General features: G+C 41.2%; 1 protein-coding gene and 1 long non-coding RNA gene across 2 annotated transcripts in view; one reads left to right on the plus strand and one right to left on the minus strand.

Moving 5' to 3' along the window:
* LOC146647666 (uncharacterized) overlaps positions 1-17,900 on the minus strand; it is a 302,194-nt gene extending 284,294 nt beyond the window's left edge. Inside the window, exons 1-4 of the long non-coding RNA XR_014908484.1 lie at positions 17,712-17,900; positions 14,921-15,046; positions 14,710-14,853; positions 8,485-14,097 (exon numbers count right to left, since the gene is read on the minus strand). This is a non-coding gene — a long non-coding RNA (uncharacterized LOC146647666). The remainder of the gene's footprint in view (positions 1-8,484; positions 14,098-14,709; positions 14,854-14,920; positions 15,047-17,711) is intronic.
* On the plus strand, positions 11,646-15,166 carry LOC146647670 (acyl-coenzyme A thioesterase 2, mitochondrial-like). Its single transcript, XM_085389362.1, has 4 exons — positions 11,646-11,750; positions 11,853-12,308; positions 12,680-12,867; positions 14,513-15,166. Exons 2-4 carry the CDS (start codon positions 11,858-11,860, stop codon positions 15,119-15,121), a joined length of 1,248 nt encoding a protein of 415 aa, XP_085245488.1. The 5' UTR covers positions 11,646-11,750; positions 11,853-11,857; the 3' UTR covers positions 15,122-15,166.
* Positions 17,901-18,725: the final 825 nt, after the last annotated feature.

An 18,725-nucleotide genomic window follows, 5' to 3' on the forward strand; every position in this document is an offset into this window, starting at 1 on the left:
AGATATTTCACAAGCTGTGTGATGCCATTGAGAATGTTGGTTTGCCATGGAAGAGGTTTGTTGGAATAACAACAGATGGAGCGCCATCAATGACAGGTAGGAAAAATGGACTGGTGGCACTTGTTCAAAAAAAACTGGAAGAGGAAGGCGTGGAGGAGGCCATTGCTCTGCACTGCATTATCCATCAGCAGGTCCTTTGCAGCAAATGCCTGAAGTTTGACAATGTGATGTCTATTGTTGTGAAATGCATCAACCAAATCAGATCCAGGGGCTTAAAGCACCGAAGGTTCCATGCTTTTTTAGAGGAAATGGAGTCAGAATATGGGGGTGTGCTCTACTTCACTGAGGTATGTTGGCTCAGCAGGGGAAATGTATTAAAGAGATTTTTTGAGTTGAGAACAGAAGTGAAAGCCTTCATGGAGAAGGATGGAGTAAGTGTTCCTGTGCTAACTGATCCCAAATTGCTCATGGACTTAGCTTTTCTTGTTGATATAACACATGAGCTTAATGTACTGAACAAGAAGTTACAAGGCCAGGGGCAACTTGTCAGTGCTGCCTATGACAACGTGAGAGCATTCTCCACAAAACTTGCGCTCTGGAAAGCTCAGCTCTCTCAGACAAACCTTTGCCATTTCCCAGCATGCAAGGCACTCGTGGATGCAGGCACACCATTCAGTGCTGACAAGTATGTTGATGTCATTTTGAGGCTACAGGAGGAATTTGATCACAGATTTGCTGACTTCAAGACACACAGAGCCACCTTTCAAATTTTTGCGGACCTCTTCTCCTTTGATGTGCAAGATGCCCCTTCTGTGCTTCAAATGGAGCTCATTGAGCTGCAGTGCAACTCTGAACTCAAAGCGAAGTTCAGGGAGGTGAGTGGAAAAGCAGAAAAGCTTGGACAATTTTTGAGAGAATTGAGCCCTAGTTTCCCTCGGCTTTCCCGAATGTTCAAACGGACCATGTGCCTTTTTGGTAGCACATACTTGTGCGAAAAGCTCTTCTCCACTTTGAACTTCAATAAGTCCAAGTACAGGTCCAGACTTACGGATGATCATCTTCAAGACATACTGAGGGTCGCAACTGCTTCCTCCCTCAGGCCAAATCTGGCTCGGCTATGCGAGAGGAAACCCTGCCAGGTCTCTAGCAGCAAGGAGTAGGCAAGAGAAGCCATGTTCAGAAGAACAGTTCATTTTCTACAGTGTTCCATTCATGTTCAGAAGAAGGTTATAGAACTGTTAATACAGACATTTCAATCTAAATACAGCAGATATAGAAGACTGAAAAAAACACAAGTTCACTGACTAAAAATATCTTATTATTGTTTTATTTATGTAAGATAAGAGAGATAAGATAAGATAGAACTTTATTAATCCCTCGGGTGGGTTCCTCTGGGAAATTCGATTTCCAAAAAAGCACAGCACCGACAGAAGTTACAGAGTTATACACACACACATATATATATAAATACAGAGACAATATAAATAAAATATACGAAGGGGATAAATAGAATAAATAGGAATAAAAATAAAAATACAAGTGAATTGCACATTTCAAGTATTGAGGTCTATATCAATCTGTATTACAGATTGATTAATTTTCTTATTAATTCTTAATTTGCTTATTTATTTTTCATATTTTGTGTTAAAAAATAAAAATAAAGAGATTTGCGAAGATTGGAATTTTTTAACCATGCCTTTCTTGTGGAAAACCTAATGCGGCCCAGCCTCACCCAGACTCTGCCTCCAGCGGCCCCCAGCTAAATTGAGTTTGAGACCCCTGTTCTTATGCATTTCTGACTAGAGCTTTTTTCGTGTGTCTGACTCTCTTCTGACTACAAATATGTAGGACTGCTTTCTTTCATTTGCGCAAAATCTCTCAAATTAGAAACATCCTGTTTAAGAGTGATGTTGAAAAACTAGTTTATGCATTATTACTTCTAGGCAGAACTACTGTAATTCATTATTATCAGGCTGTCGTAAAAATTCCCTGAAACACCTTCAGGTGACCCAAAATGCTCCAGTAAGAGTACTGACAGGGAAAGAAGGACCATATTTAAGAAAAAAAAATCCAAAACAAAGAAGTGAGAGTTCAGGAGGCTAGCGGCAGAGACACAGCAGTTAAGAGGGCTGACCAGGGGGCTGGCAAAGAAAGACGGAGCAGATCTGGAGGCCGACCATGACCATAAAGATCCTCGGCTGACAAGACTAGAGACCGTTGTCAGTTTATACGTCAAGGACCTCCTCAATCACACTAACACTTCTTCTGTAGAGGAAATAGAGTCTGGGGATGAGGTATATGAGTCTGGGCACTGAGGCAGTCTTTGGTGGGAGGACCCCTAGGGAGGATTTTTATGAGAATCAGCACCCCCAAGTCTGAGGCCATGTTCCTCAGCTGGAAAAAAGTGGAGCGCCCACTCCGAGTTAGGGATGAGTTGCTGACCCAGGTGAAAGAGTTTATGTATCTCAGGGTCTTGTTCACGTATCATGAGAGAGGGGATTCCTTTTTTGATTCCTTTTGTCTGTACATTCATGTCCTTGGTTTCGGTCATCTCTCCTGATCTTGTCATTCTATAGGAATGTATTTAGGTTTAATGAGAGTAAAAGAATATTTAAGCGTTAACATGAAGTGGAAACTTGAACATTTAAGTAGTTGTTCATGCTTTGAAACAGCTAGAAAGAAGAATTAAACTGTCTAATCCAGGGAATAATTGTATTAAACATAAAAAACCTTTAATTTAAATCCATCCATCTAGAATTTACAAGTTTAAGGCTTGGTAATTTAGTAACATCACGTAAGATCATGAGATGAAATCTATTGGGCCGAGCTAACTGCGGTAACGCGTTGACGCCATGCAGCCCCATGCAGCGGGCGACCCGCATTAACTCGCTAACGGAGATTTGCCGAGTTAATGCGGTTATGGCGTTAACGTGATTTTAACGAGACTAACGCTGACAGCACTAGAAAATCTAGAATAGAAAATGAAATTATCATGGTTTTGGTAAGAGAAATTAAAATTACCAAACTGCATGAAACTGAACATTAAAACAAAACGTTAAAGGGAAATTTTCATTTGTATTTTTTTCTTCCACACAGTCTTTTTGGATAGCAAGGATTGGAGTGTGTCAAGGTTAATATATCACATTTATCTATACCAGAGTTGCAAATGTTTAACCGAAAACCAAAGGCACATTCTGTTCTTCTACAAATCCTTACCATATCCAAATTCAAACGTTTGAACTATCGAGCCAAGCGACCCGCAGAAAATAACTGCTAAAGCACTTGCAGAGAAACTGGACAGACTGCAATGTGATAGAAAAGCTAAATTAAATAAAGCTAATCATCTACAAGAGAGTATATGAAAATAATATCTATATTGTAAGTACATCACTAGATATAGATAATAGTATCTATATCTATATGGTTCAAGCCTCAACTAATGATTCTGTTGCTTTGTGTAATGAAGCAAGAACTATTCATGGTTCTTTGATCTGTGTGTTACCAGATGATGAAAATGAAAAGCATGAAACATGGTTTAAAGCAAAAACAATGTGTTATGATGAGTTTATTTATGAAGTGAGTGAATGGTTATCTGGTTGCGAACATTTGCATTTAAAATATTGGTGTTGATGATGGTGTTAATCCAGAGGACAGTGTTTCAAATGTGGCTGGTAAGCCTTCCACCATTAAAAGGTCAACTAGTGGTAAAATAAGCACAACATCCTCTGCAAGAATAAAAGAAAAGCCAGAAAAAGCTCTGTAACACACATACAGTTTCTAGGTCTGACCAACAATCTCCATCACCAACCAGTGTTGCCTTCTACTTTTAAATATCCTATGAACCTCAAGTAAAGCAGCAATCTGAGAGCGAAATATACCGGCTCCATTCTTTTAGTACAGGTAAGCAGTAATATTCTATAATAACTTCTCACACCTTCTATTCGAGCGCCCTCTGTCAGACATCATTTACAGTTTCAATAAAGCTGCATTCACAAACACTGCAACCCAGTTTTACTGTTAAGCGACAATTACAGTTCACCGTTTTGAGTTGTTTGTATCCACTTATCAGGAACCCGACTATAGTTTGAAAGTCCAGGGCATGCAAAGTTCATTCTTGCACAATGCTCGACTTTAAAGGGACCATCAGTGTGAAGCACTCTGGAAAGACTGGAGCAAACGGTGGACTGACTTCTTAACAAATCAGTTGTTAAGAACTTCAGTGTGGTGACTGATTAGTCAATGACTGAACAATCAACAGACTTGTAACCTTTCAGTAACATGTGTGTGCTGTATGAACTATAATATTAAAAAATATTATGTTACTCTTGTACATGTATTCAAGGATCATGCTGCTAACTCAACAAAAACAATCAGGTCAGATGTTAAAATGACCTGTTTTCTGCATTCTAAAATAATCTACAAACTTACCTACAGACCGTTTGTTTTGAAAACAGCTGAAATATAATATGATCATTTCTGGGCCCTGTTTCAGGAAGCCGGTTTAGTGGAAAAACTGAGTAAGTATACCCTGAGTTAACGAAAACTCTGGGTTTTCGGTTTCACAAAGCGAGTTCAGCTGCAGCCTGAGTGAGTCACTATGACGACACACTCCGTGAAGCTAACCTGCCCCCTAGCAGGTTTACTACAACTAACCCTGACTGTCTCCGCCCCTTTGTCGGAAACCTGACAGTAGGAAGTGTCGGACATGGCGTGCCACTTCCTTGAAGAGCCAGTAGATCGTGAAGCCCAAATTCTCCGCAGAGCTCTCCGCCGGGAGAGAGTGATCAGAGCGCGTTTGGACATTTTATCATTTCCTGATGATTTTCTGTGCGAACGTTACTGTTTCTCAGCACAATCTATAATTTATTTGGATAACATCCTCAGGCCATATATTACGCATGTGACACATCGCGGACATGCTCTCAGTTCATTGCATATTATTTGTATTGCACTTCGGTTTCTTGCAAACGGGAGCTTTCTGTATGATATTGGTGACGCTGAGCACGTTTCCAAGGCTACCGTCTGTCGGGCAGTCAGGAATGTTACAGTTGCACTGAAACGTCTCCTGCACTCGTTTGTGGTGTTCCCCGGTCATAGACCCACAAGATTTATCAAAGAGGGATGCCACAAAATTGCAGGTATCAGGATGACCAAAACTTAATGTATGATGTGGTGATGAGTGTGTCTGCCACCATCATACCTGTGCCAAAGAAACCATCCCCAGCCTGTTTCAATGACTACCGCCCCGTGGCACTGACACCCATTATTATGAAGTGCTTTGAACGACTAGTCATGTCACACATCAAATCCACCCTACCTCCCACCCTGGACCCACACCAGTTCGCATACAGAGCGAAACGATCCACAGAGGATGCAATCTGCTCTGCCCTCCACCCAGCCCTAACTCATCTGGACAAGAAAGACTCATATGTGAGAATGCTGTTCATAGACTTTAGCTCAGCATTCAACACCATAATACCACAACAACTCATCTGTAAACTGGACAGACTGGGCCTCAGCACCTCCCTCTGCAACTGGCTGCTGGATTTCCTCAGCCAGAGGCCTCAAGCGGTGCGTGTGGGCAACAAGGTCTCAAACAGCATCACCCTGAGCACGGGGGCTCCACAAGGCTGTGTGCTCAGTCCTCTGCTCTTCACCCTGTTGACACATGACTGCACACCAACCTACAGCTCCAACCACCTTGTGAAGTTTGCGGACGACACAACGCTGGTGGGGCTCATCACCAAGGGCGATGAGACCCACTACAGGAAAGAGGTTGAGCTCCTGACCACGTGGTGCAGAGACAACAACCTCCTGCTAAATGTCAGTAAGACCAAGGAGATTATTGTCAACTTCCAGAGAGGCCACACCTGTCACCCCCCATTGACCATCGACGGCGCTGCGGTGGAGAGGGTGAGCAGCACCAAGTTCCTGGGGGTGCACATCAGTGAGGACCTCTCTTGGACCACCAACACAGCATCACTGGCCAAGAAAGCACAACAGCGCCTCTACTTCCTGCGCAAACTCAAGCGGGCAAGTGCTCCACCACCCATCCTGACTACATTCTACAGAGGAACTATTGAAAGTATCCTCTCCAGCTGCATCACTGTGTGGGGCGGTAGCTGCACTGACTATAACAGAAAAGCTCTACAACGCATTGTGAGAACAGCTGAGAGGATAGTTGGTGTACCACTCCCCTCCCTGCAAGACATTTACACCACTCGCCTCACCCGCAAAGCCATCACAATTGTCAACGATGCAACCCACCCCGCGCACTGTCTGTTCAGCCTCCTGCCCTCTGGAAAGAGATACAGAAGTCTCCGCTCCCGCACTACCAGGCTCACCAACAGCTTCATCCACCAGGCTGTGAGACTGCTGAACTCTCTTCCCTCCCGGCTCCCAGCCAGCAGAATCACCAGATTGGCAGAAGTATAGTAGACAGATTGGACTCTACCCCCCCACACTCTCCAACAAGGAAACACTCTCTGAACCAAGAACTGAAAACATTCCTGACTTGCATTGCAATTGCACACACCTGCTGCTATATATATTTTTTTAGTATTCTTTTAGCACTATTTATATTATTATATTACTATTTATTATCTTATTGTTAGGGCTGTTTTTGTTTTTGTTGTGCATCTGCACCTTATTGTTGTCAATGCCTACGCATGGGACAGTGTGAAACGTAATTTCAATTCCTTTGTATGGCAAGTACATTTGAAGAAATTGACAAATAAAAGTATTCTATTCTATTCTATTCTATTCTGTGATACTTGGACTACTACTTAAATTGCACATTTATTTTCAGGGTTCCCAGGCGTGATTGGCTGTACAGATGGCACTCACATTCCAATCATTGCTCCTTCAGTAAATGAAGGAGACTATGTGAACAGGAAGTCTTTCCACAGCATTAATGTGCAGGTACATAGTTCCCTGTAGCATGTCAAACTAACAAATTATTTCATTATAGTAATGGATGCTAATTTGTGTTCTCTGCACTGTGAAGATCATATGTGATGCTGCCAACATTATCACAAATGTGGAAGCCAAGTGGCCAGGCTCTGTCCATGACTCACAAATATTCCGTGAATGTACACTGAGCACAAAATTTGGACATGGTGAGTTGAGAATACTTTAAAATATATAAAGACCAATTGCTTCAGGGACATTTGAACTGAAGTGTACCCTTCTGTCTTAGGAGAGTTCACTGGCTACTTGCTTGGTGATAGGGGGTATCCATGTTTACCCTATTTGCTTACCCCTTACCCTGACCCTGAACCGGGCCCACAGCAGCGATATAATTTGGCTAATTGCAGGACAAGAGCCAGAATTGAAATGACTATCGGAATGCTTAAGGCCCGGTTCCAGTGCCTGCAAAGACTCAGGGTCACCCCAGAAAGGGCATGTGACATTATTGTGGCATGTGTGATTCTTCACAACATTGCCACAATTAGAGGAGAACACTGTCCTTCTGAACCAAACATCAGCAGTGATCCAAACCATGAACATCCTGACCCTCCCACGGACATACAAGATGGAAGAGCAGTCAGAGACACCATATGTCACAATCATTTCCTTTGACCCATCACCTCAACATGTTGAAAGAAGAATAAACAGATTTTTTGTTCAACTGGCTTTATTGGTCGCCTGTATTTCCTGTACACAAAGTATTAAAAGATGTAAACCTCATAAAGTGTCTCTGTTGCTTCCTCCTCTGTAACAGCTGTCAATGTTTCTTCATTATTTTCCTGTAGTAAAGAAATAAACAACATTGCTGTTCTACTGTAAACTCATATAATCTGTGGAGTATTACTCACAACTGCATGTTGGTCTGGCTCAACAGGAGGCTGCACCAGATGCAGTACACCACCACCATCAACTGATAGAATATGAGGTTTATACAGGTCACTTATAACTTACAAGGGACCAAATGGCAATTAACAAACATACCAAGCACCTTACACTTCATTGTCATTATGCTCTCAAAGACAACCAAGGCTGAGGGAAGGCAAAATCAGTCGGAAAATAACTTCACTACAAAATAATCCATTATGGTAAAGAGTTTATCAAATGAATGTGTCGCACTGCAAAGGTGACTGTGAAGAAAGGATGTATGCACATCATGTATTATTTTGAATTTACCCCCTATGTAGGCACTTGTGTCTTGCGGGGTTATTGACTCAGAGGATGTCCCCGCAGAGATGCCTTCGGCCACAGGGCGCCCACTGTTTTGGCTGAGGGCCAACTGCTCAGCCTCTGTGAGTGGTGGTGGTGGAGGACCCCCACCTGTTTTTCGGGCCTCCGCTTTTTTTCTGTTGGCTATAACGGGCCACATTTGAGCATACAGAGTAAGCAAATATGTACTTGTAATGTGCTCAGATAATTTCAATAAGTGCTTACAGAAAGAAAATTAATGTAGCCTCTAACTGCAATTGATTTACATGGGACAAACAGACCAAGCACTATGGCTCATAATACAATTACACCTTACCTGTTTGGACTATATTTTTATATTTCATTTTTACTTGCTGCCAGGAACGTTTGGGGCCTGTTGGGTTGCACCTGCGCTCACATCACATCACAAAATAAAATGTATAAAATAACAAATAAAATAACATATGATAAAATAACGTGTTAAATGGGTGGAAATCCCTAGATCAATGTTTATATTAACACTCATGCATTGACTCTGTCGGCTATGTTTTGCCATGCATGCTCCCTTTCTTTTGCAGCTGTGGCTGTGTTACTTTTTTCCGCGGAATTTGCATGTTATCGGCATATGCTGCCATCAGAATTTTGGCCTCAAGCGCTGTGAAATACATTGACCGCGCCTTCTTTCCCTCCGTCTCCATGGTGACTCGCTTAATCTGTGCTCCGCTTATCAGGGCTTTATGTATCCTCGTCCGCGCGCTTCACTTGGGGTTAAAGCAACTCAGCGTTGACTGAACTAATTGTTATCAGCCTTTCTGAAACGGAATATTCCGAGTTGGACAGTTCGGGGTTACTCAACCGTGAGTGTCGTTTTTCACTCTGAGTTTTCCTGAAACAGGGCCCAGGCCTCAAGTGCCGGTGTCCTGCAGGTTTTAGCTCATTCAAATTGCTAAATTATCTCCTAAACGTGTCTTGACATTCTCCAGAAGACTGGTAATGAACTAATCATTTGATTCAGGTGCGAGACCCAGGGTGAGATCTAAACCCTGCAGGACACTGGCACTCGAGGCCTGGAGTTGCCTATCCCTGGTTTAACTGATTGCATGACAGAATATATATCAAATTCTGTGAACACATCATCCTGCCAGGCAGGACTGTATCACTGGATCACTTTTTCCTGATTATCCTGGACTCTTTGTGCCTCTGTTATTTCCAGTCAGCTTGTGTTACCACCTTGCAAGTCTTATTAACTTTTAATTAATTGTGACTATGCATTGATGGCATGGATTTGGGACCTTTTGTCCTAATCAACATCTATTCAAATTTTTTGTTTTTAAAAGTTTAATTGTAAACAATGGAAGAGAAATATCACTTTGAAGTTGGTGTTTACCTTTTGAAGTGGCTGTGTGATCATGAAAACGGGAATCAAAACTGCCTGAAGTGCAACGAGTGACTGAATAATTGTACTGAACATAAAAAAAACCTTTAATGGAAATCCATGCAAACCATTTACTTAACTAGAAAGAAGTCTTTACTGATGGGTGCATGGGAGGGTATCTGGTGCAAAGGTATCACACTAACAGTGGCTGTGCAAGAGCTGTTAAATATTAACAAAAAATAGTCAGAGTTTCTGTCTCGCTCTGGAAGATCCTGCTGTGCTGATTTGCTGCCCAGTGTAAAATATTACTGCCACTGTCTGAAATGGATCTAGTATTAACATTATTGACAGAGAGTACAGTGGGCACTTGTAATGTGGTTGCTTGCTAATGATACATATTTAAACTGGCACATTTTTTGAGTGGAGTTTGGATTTGGGTTTCCTGCACTCAGAGACCAAACTGGGACAGTGGGTTGTTGGTGTAATTAATAAACATAATGTAATGTACCGTATTTCCCGGACTACAGAGCGCACCTGAATATTAGCCGCACAAGCTAAAAGCAGGGGAAAATCCTGTTTTGTACATACATTAGCCGCACCTGACTAAAAGCCGCAGGTGTTTCAATGTTGACTTATCATATGTAAGAGAATATGCACAAATCGAATTGTCAGGAAAGAGATGGCTGTTTGGAGACACACCACTTTTATTAATATTTTGAAAAACAAGTTATGGGTACTGTTAGGTATTTTAGTACCATGGGAGCATTTACTGGATATTGTTTTATAGTGACATTATGCAGGAAAACTCTGTCATTCAATAAGGCCCCTTTGTTTTAGTTATTTTTCTCTTTGACCCAAGAATTGATGTGTGAGAATCACAGGCTGGTACAAGGTTGAAATACCACAGAGATCACTCCCTCAGCTACATTAGTTTCTTAATCTTTTAGACGCCTGTTGAAGGCCAGATGGTTTGTTTCAGATTTCACTAATGAAAGAACTCTTTGTTTTGTGCCTTGAAAATATGTCGCTGAGATAATCACAATTGTAGCTGAACTAATAAACTACACAAAGGATGCTTCTTCACCCATGGGCAGGAAGACGCTCCCTTATCTTGGTCTGTACTGGTTTAAACTGATAATCTGCTGTCTCATGAATTTTACCCTCTATATAAACTGTTGTACTTGTGAATAAAGTTGAGTCAATTTGGGAAGACAACCTGAAGCAGTCTCTGTTTTCTTGTTCTCCCAAGCTGCTCCCGAGCTCGTACTAACACGCTGAATGGCATGCTTGAATATTACTTGAGAATATATTTGACTGTGTTACAGACTAAGGGACATTCTCTGCTGATAGGTGAAGGTACATTCTCTGCTGATAGACGTCCACGCCTCGAAGGAAGTCGATCCACGGATTAGGCCCTGGAAACCGTTTCCTTCAGGTACATATTTGCATAACCTTTTAGGGTATGTGTACAAGTAGTGGTAATTACAAGTACAAAACATGTACTGTGCTTCATAAATGAGTAACAAATGTAGTACATAACAATAACCTACAGCACACCAGAAAAATAGATTCAGACTACCTTTTAGGCTCAGGTGCAGTGACACGGCTTTAACAAGAAGAAAAGTCAGTCATTCACCACCATCTTTCTCTTCTTCCTGCGCACTAAAACCACCAAAGTCCTCTCCTCCAGTGTCGGAAACGAACAGGCTCAGGGTGGCTTCATCATCCACTCTCAGCTCCTTTCTTTCGTTGTCACTTTCAAAACCAAAGAAATCCTCATTGTCAGTGTCAGAGTCGAACACCTTCTGAAGAGCCTCCTCTCCATCAGGCAGCAGTCCAGCCCTTCGAAATCCGTTGGTGATCGTGGATGTTTTCACACTTTCCCACGCTGTCAGAATCCAGTGGTGGAGTTGGGCATAACTTGCTTTTTGCAAGTTTATCGCCGCTCATCATCCACGCCTCCAGCTGAACGCGTAGCGCTACTTTGAAGTTTGTTTTTCGCGCTACTTTGTACGGCACTACGTTGCCTGGCGGATGGACATGTGACTAACATACCACTCTTGAACTCCGATCCTTCCGCCAGGCAACGTAGTGCCGTACAACAGCGGAACAAACAAAACAAATCCGCTCATGGACAATCCATAGAAAAGCCGCACCTGACTAAAAGCCGCAGGGTTCAAAGCTTGTGCAAAAAGTAGCGGCTTATAGCCCGACAATTACGGTAATATGGATCGATCTGTCTCTGAAATTTCTTACAAAAAGTATTGTGTAAGGGGACTTTTTATCTTACATTCATAAAGTCCAATCTTTTTCTCTTTTTCAGAAAAGATGTCCTCTCAAGTGAGACTGAAGCTGCTGCCAAGCATCAAATGTATGTTTGATGAGCCCATTCAGGTGAAGGTGGCCGGGCTGAGGCCAAGGCAGGTTGTCAACATGAGAGCCAAATTAACTGATGACAAGGGAGTGGTGTTCAGCTCCTCGGCCACCTACAGGGCTGATGGCAGTGGGGAGGTCGACCTGAAAAGAGACCCCTCGCTAGGTGGGAGCTACGTTGGAGTAGAACCCATGGGTCTGCTGTGTTCCATGAGGCCACATACCATGCACAAAATATATCTAAAGACAAATGCCATAAACCCCCAGGTGGTGAAGTTTTCTGTGCATGAGGAGGAGGGCAGATTACTGGCAGAGATGATGAATGAGAGGCTTCTGATGAGAGATGGGGTCACCAGGGTTCCCGTCAATGAAGGGAACATCCGTGGAGTCCTTTTCACTCCTCCAGGTACTGGAGGTGGTTCCTAGGTTTCTATGTTCATTTTAGTTCATTTAACATTAACCAGCTTTTAAATCAACATTGTTGAAATTAAACTTTAACTGTCATTCAGTCATCTGAAACTTCTAGTTCAAATTTTAATTTTCTCCCACCTTGCTTACTGTAGTTCACATTTCAGGTGCGTTTCTCAGTCCTCCACAACTCATGTCCAGTTAGTACAGAATGCAGCAAGACCTTTGTTTGAAAGACTGCTAACAAAAAATAGCTGACTGTCACATATTACACCTATTCTTGCGTCCCTTCACTGGCTTCCAGAGAAATTAAGAATAAAATTTAAAATATGACTTGCTGCTGATTAGAATCTTTTTTCTTTCTTCCAGGAAAAGGTCCTTTTCCTGCTGTGTTGGATTTGCCCACCTCAGTATCTGAGGCAAGACCCAGTCTACTGGCTAACAAAGGCTTTGTGGTTCTCTCAGTGGCGGTGTACAATAAGAAGGGTGACAATATCACAGAGACACATCTGGACCACTTTGAAGAAGCAATGAATTTCTTAAAACAGCAACCAAAGGTGAGTTGCTCTAGTGCGCACAGACAGCAGAAAGATGTTTCATACTGAAGGAAAGTTTATGTTTCTATACTCTGTGCATTCTCAGAGAGGAGAGTAAATTTGTAGATCCCAGGTGGAATATCTGCTGTATTCCTGTAGCTAATGGGGATCTTAATTAGCTTAAGTGGAGTTTCAGAAATACTCTCATTTACATTCATTCAGATAATTGAATAAATTTCAGAGAGCATAAAGCCTCAGCTTTACGACATATTTTTTGTAATCGCACAAATCTTCTTGAGAAAACATGAATTGTTTCTATTATCACACAATAACATAATAATTTCTAACATATAATAATTTTCAAGATCAACATTATCAGCCCCCTGAAAAATTGACCTTTTTATTGATAGTAGAAGCCACTGCTGTGCAATGTTTGAGCTGTCACTTGAGAACGCATCACCCCAAAAACAGAAGAAATCCTTTTATAATTTTATAGAATAAGAAATGTTGAAGATCTCTAAGCAAGAAATAGATATACAAAGTTATCACAGCATTTCCAAGTTTCAATATGCAAAGTTAAGAAATTCAGCCAAGAGAGTCACACAGTACAGAACAAGCTTGGCAGGGTAGGAAGCAAAAGATTTCAAACACTCTAGAAAGAAAACTAGTGATAGATGTGTCTAAAGACCCCAGTACTACTGCCAAGACACTAGAATCTAGAATTGTAGTCTCAAAAAGGACAATCACGAGAACAAACAAAAATTTGCAGTGTGAAGTGAACCAAGGTCCATGCTAGAAGCCAATAAAATCTGGAGGAGCTTGAGAGATTTGCCAAAAGAGGAATAGACTGTAGAATGTAACAGCGGCTCTGCGTAGCGTGATAACGTGGTCATGGGGCCAAGTGGGGGAAATTGGGCTTGAAGGGGTAACTGTAGCATGGCTTGGTACATAGAGCGATCACACTGAGGAGCGTGGAGTTAGAACTGTGGTAAAAGGGGAGTACTAGAAAAGGTGAGCATGGCTATATGTCTTGCTTACTTGCAGGTGGAGTGAAAGATGCTTGGAGGGAGAGGGGGCGTGAGTTAGACGGTGTGAGATGGCTGACCTGAGTTCCGTAGGTTCCGAAGGAGTGTGATGGCAGGAGGGCAGGCAGGTGAAGCACGGAGAGATTTCCAGAGAAGAGCTGGGTTATCCGAGGTTCAAGAGATTAGCTTAATTTGGGGGTAAGGGTTTTGGAGGTTCCGGGAAAAGCTAGGGCACAAGAGAACAAGGTAAGAAAAGCACTTGGCAAATAACATGGAGCATTAGAGCCAGCTACCAACATGAAGTAGTTGACAAACTGTTGGAGAGGGAATATCAGTGTAAGGCTTAAATCTCTTTAGCCTGATTGCCTCAACTCAGCTCCAGGTGAGTGAAGCTGTTGGAGATATGACGGCCCTGCCCAGGGCCAGATACCAAGGAGACTCAAGACCCTGGTAGAAGTTTCCAGCCACTCACCCGGATCATGATAGCTTCACTGTGCATATATGAATGTGTTTATTTATTTAGTAATGGTAATATGCATATGTAGTCCACAAAAATGAAAATAATGACAGGTAGAGTCAGCCCTGCGCTCCAAATGTTTTATAGATTTGCATCGCCTTTTAATTTCTGTGTTATTTCACAGGTCGGCAGTAAAGGAGTTGGCATAATGTCAAGATGCAAGGGAGCAAATATCGGACTGGCACTCGCTGCTTTTGTGCCAGGTGTCGAGGCCATAGTGTGCATGAATGCCTGTAACGCCAATGTGGTCACGCCTCTCTACTACAAGAAACGGCAGATCCTGTCATCAATACTGTTTGACGAAAGCAAGTTTATTCCCACCGAGTCAGGTGCAATCATCATAAAGGATGCTCTTGAAGATCCCCTGGCAGAGAAGAATAAGGGCAGCTTGATCCCCATTGAACGAGCCAAGAGCCATTTTCTTTTTGCGGTTGTAGGAGACGACCTCAACTGGGACAGCGAAGCCTACATGGATGAAATGGTAGTGAGACTTAAGCATCATGGGAAGGAGAACTTTGAGACTGTTTTTTACCCTGGAGCTGGACACATGTTGGAGCCACCTTATGCACCCCACTGCCCCTCCAGCTTCAATGCAGGTGTAGGCAAACGAGTGCTGTGGGGAGGTGAGCCCAAGGCCCACATAGCAGCTGAGATCCACCTGTGGAAGAAGATCCAGGATTTCTTCAAAACTCACCTGAGTTGTGATGCAGCACAGACTAAAGCCAAGTTATAGATTCAAACAGGATGATTAGAAAGCTTGAGTTACAGAAACATAAATCATGACAGCAAATTGACTGTATGAAAATCACATTTTATAATTAATATAATAGTTGTTAATATGACAGTTTGAAATTTTAGGTGAAATTATGATTCGCACATGTCTTCCCCTCCTGTATCTCCTGAGCCCTGTACACATGTTTCTTTTTTCATTTTTCTTTATAATTTTTTGGGATTGTCACTTGATCTTCTGTCTGCTTATCCTGGACTCTACAGTCAGCTATGGTTTATTTCCAGTCAGCCTTTCTTAATGTTTCATTGAAATTACTTTTTATTTGTTTTGGCTATTTGTTCCATCATCACAGTGCCAAAAACATTATATGATGAGTGTAGATACATGTTTTTAATTTTTGCGTAACGCTGATTTTGTTATTTGATCCCACATTACTGTACTTATCTTTTGTAAATTGATCTTTATGTTGTAATTAAAAACAACAACAAAAAACAATTGTGTTAAAACTATTAAAGCCTAAAAAAAACGCAACAAAGAATAATGAGCTGACAAATAGACTTCAGTTTAAAGTTTAATTTACACAGTTTCCTTTCTGAGAGACCAGCAAATTAAAAAGATGACCCATGAAACATAACATATTAAAAATATTCAAATATATATAATGTGTAAATGGGAAACTAAAAATGGCTTTATTGATATGGTCCAACCCACAGATTAATTTCTTAACTTTAGGTGGAAGCAGTTTGTTATTATGTGAGAAGAAAAAACAAAACAAGGTGAGACAATGTAGCTACTCCTGTTTAATGGTTTACTCGTATTTTAAGGTAGTAAGTAAGGTACTAAGTCCACACAAGTCGTCACTAGAAATAAGGTATTCACTTGCTTTGAGCATATTTTGTATTGAACCATATTTGGTCTGTGACTCAAGTCCGTCATAAGTCCACAAGATCACGGGTACATCAAGAAACAGCACGGACTAGTGACTCATTTTCTTCAGTGAGTTTTGGTTTTAAGAAAAAAACATGCATGTAAAACTCTCTTTGGGCTGTTGCATATTTTATGGAAATAATACATCTCAAAATGATCTAAAAAAAAAAGATTTTACAAATGTGTGCACTGTGTGAATTTTGAGTGCTCACAAATCCCTGCTCCACACAAACACACAGAAATGTAAACATACAGAAAGCTATTTACAAGTGCATATTTAAAAAATCATGATGAACATATAAAAACACATTTTGAAGCTAAACTTCACAAATCTGCTCATTTGTGCAGTTAAAAGCTCCTTGAGCATAATACACTCGCACACACCAATCACAGTTGACAGTGTATAGGAATTTCTTTTACTTATGTATTAATCACATTATTTTATTGTATAATGCCTTGGTGCCACTGGATTTTAACATGTTTCACACTCATACTATAAGACAAATGGTGGGGGTGTAGTAAGGAAGTTGGGGGAAGCAGACAGCTCCACAGGAAGAAACTTTTGTCTCTTTGAGGACTCTGGTAGGTAGCAAGGGAGTGTGAACCTTAACCTCGTAAGACCCGAACTCTTCCACAGCATGTATTTTTAATTTCTCTTTGATATTTGGGCATATTGGGGCCCAATGAATGTAAAAACAAAGAATTACCAGATTTTTTTTTACCTTATTTTTGTTTTTATGAAAAATCAGAGCCACATATAAGGATATTCGTTTAAAATTTTGATAGAACAGTAGCAGTATAATGTCCTCATCAGTGGATATCAGGCCCTTGTAGAGCAAAATTGAGTATTTTAGTCTAAATAACCCAAAATGGGAAGTCCACATATGTGGACGCCAGGTCCTAGGAGGTTAAGGTGTGAAACAGCTGTGTACTGCCTTTTGTTCCTGGAGAAGGTATTTAACTGAGAGCCATGTTAGACTCAGGGGAGACTCTGCTGACCTGCCCCACGGTCATGTAGGCTCTCCACCAAGCCTGGTTGTCTGTTCTTTGTGTGTTTTGATTAAAGACTGTTAGCTACCGCTCACCGCTCGTCTGCAGGCTTTATTTAAATGGAAAACTTCCACAACAACAGTTAACCACATCACACATTGCTCAAGCCTTTAATTTAGTTGTGATTTTCTTGGTATTATAATTTAAAATAATTCAAATATCCAGCTGTAGTTCTGTTGTTTTTCTAAACTCATCAAAAGTGTTTTGGGGGTTTCTTTTTGTATTTTACTTTTAGAGATATGCAGTTCTAAGAGTATTTTAATCTAAATTTCTAAACCGAAGAGACTTCAGGAAAGTCTGGCGGCAGAAGCTTGATAAATCCATCCATCCATTCGCTTCTGCTTATCCTTTCCAGGGTCGCAGGGAGCTTAATAAATCTGCTCTATAATTTGACAAAAGCACACTTAAGTCGTACTGAAACTGTAAACTGTAGATTCCATCACATAAATCTTATTCACAATATTTTTCTACTCTGATATCCTGAGCGGCCTGGGAAAGAGCCAATACCTTGTGATTTCCTTTTTGGCTGCTACAATCAGAATTTTTAAAAGATATTAAAGAAATTATCAGAATTTTTTAAGAATATGGAAGAAATTTGTAAAGGTATTTTATTTACCTTGAGCTTTGTGGAACTCAAGCCGTAACGTTTTAATTTTCCAGCAGTCCCACCTTCCAGGCCTCACATAACCTCCAACGGTTGAGTGTTCTCATGTCAAATATCCCTTTTTAACTACAGAAATTTTTATCAGTGGTTTATTGTCCTGTAAGGAGTACAGAAAGGTGTATCTGAGTACTTCATACTTTAGAAAAGAAGTCTTTACTGATGGGTGCATGGGAGGGTATCTGGTGCAAAGGTATCACATTAACAGTGGCTGTGCAAGAGCTATTAAAAATTAACAAAAAATAGGACACAGAGTTTCTGTCTCACTCTGAAAGATCCTGCTGTGCTGATTTGCTGCCCAGTGTAAAATATTACTGCCACTGTCTGAAATGGATCTAATATTAACAGCTTGTTGAATTAACAGTGGGCACTTATAGTGTGGTTGCTTGCTTGCTAATGATACGTATTTAAATTGGCAAATTTTTTGAGTGGAGTTTGGTGTAAAGCATTTCATGCACACTGAGCACAAACTGGGACAGTGGAGTATTTTAAACACTGCATGGTAGCAATGGCACCCTTCAGTCTTTATCTGTCTCTCTGTTTGTCTGAAAACATAAAACAATATGTAATATGAATCAATCTGTCTCTGAATCTTCTTAGAAAAAGTATTGTGTAAGGGGACTTTTTATCTTACATTCATAAAGTCCAATCTTTTTCTCTTTTTCAGAAAAGATGTCCTCTCAAGTGAGACTGAAGCTGCTGCCAAGCATCAAATGTATGTTTGATGAGCCCATTCAGGTGAAGGTACATCGGAAACAGCTGCTGCATCTGTAATTCTGTCCATCCCGAGGAGAGTCCACACTCTACATCAGATCCTTGGCTCACCTATAATGACGCACAGGTGCTCCACACAACTGGATCTGCAGCTTGTGAGGAACAGCAGCACTCAGCCAACATCCTGTTTTACAAGATTAACGTAAGAAGACACAGCATCTCATCCTGAAGTGAGAGAATGGCACGCCAGCTGCA

The sequence above is a fragment of the Rhamphochromis longiceps genome, linkage group LG18 (assembly GCF_057381845.1).
Source record: "Rhamphochromis longiceps isolate RC_006_pf linkage group LG18, R_longiceps_female_GT1.1, whole genome shotgun sequence".
Lineage (NCBI taxonomy): Eukaryota > Metazoa > Chordata > Actinopteri > Cichliformes > Cichlidae > Rhamphochromis > Rhamphochromis longiceps.

Coding starts and splice junctions, on each gene's coding strand:
- LOC146647670 (XM_085389362.1), top strand. CDS start 11,858: ATGTCCTCTCAAGTGAGACTGAAGCTGCTGCCAAGCATCAAATGTATG. Junction 12,309..12,679: donor AGTCCTTTTCACTCCTCCAG/GTACTGGAGGTG, acceptor TCTTTCTTCCAG/GAAAAGGTCCTTTTCCTGCT. Junction 12,868..14,512: donor TCTTAAAACAGCAACCAAAG/GTGAGTTGCTCT, acceptor GTTATTTCACAG/GTCGGCAGTAAAGGAGTTGG.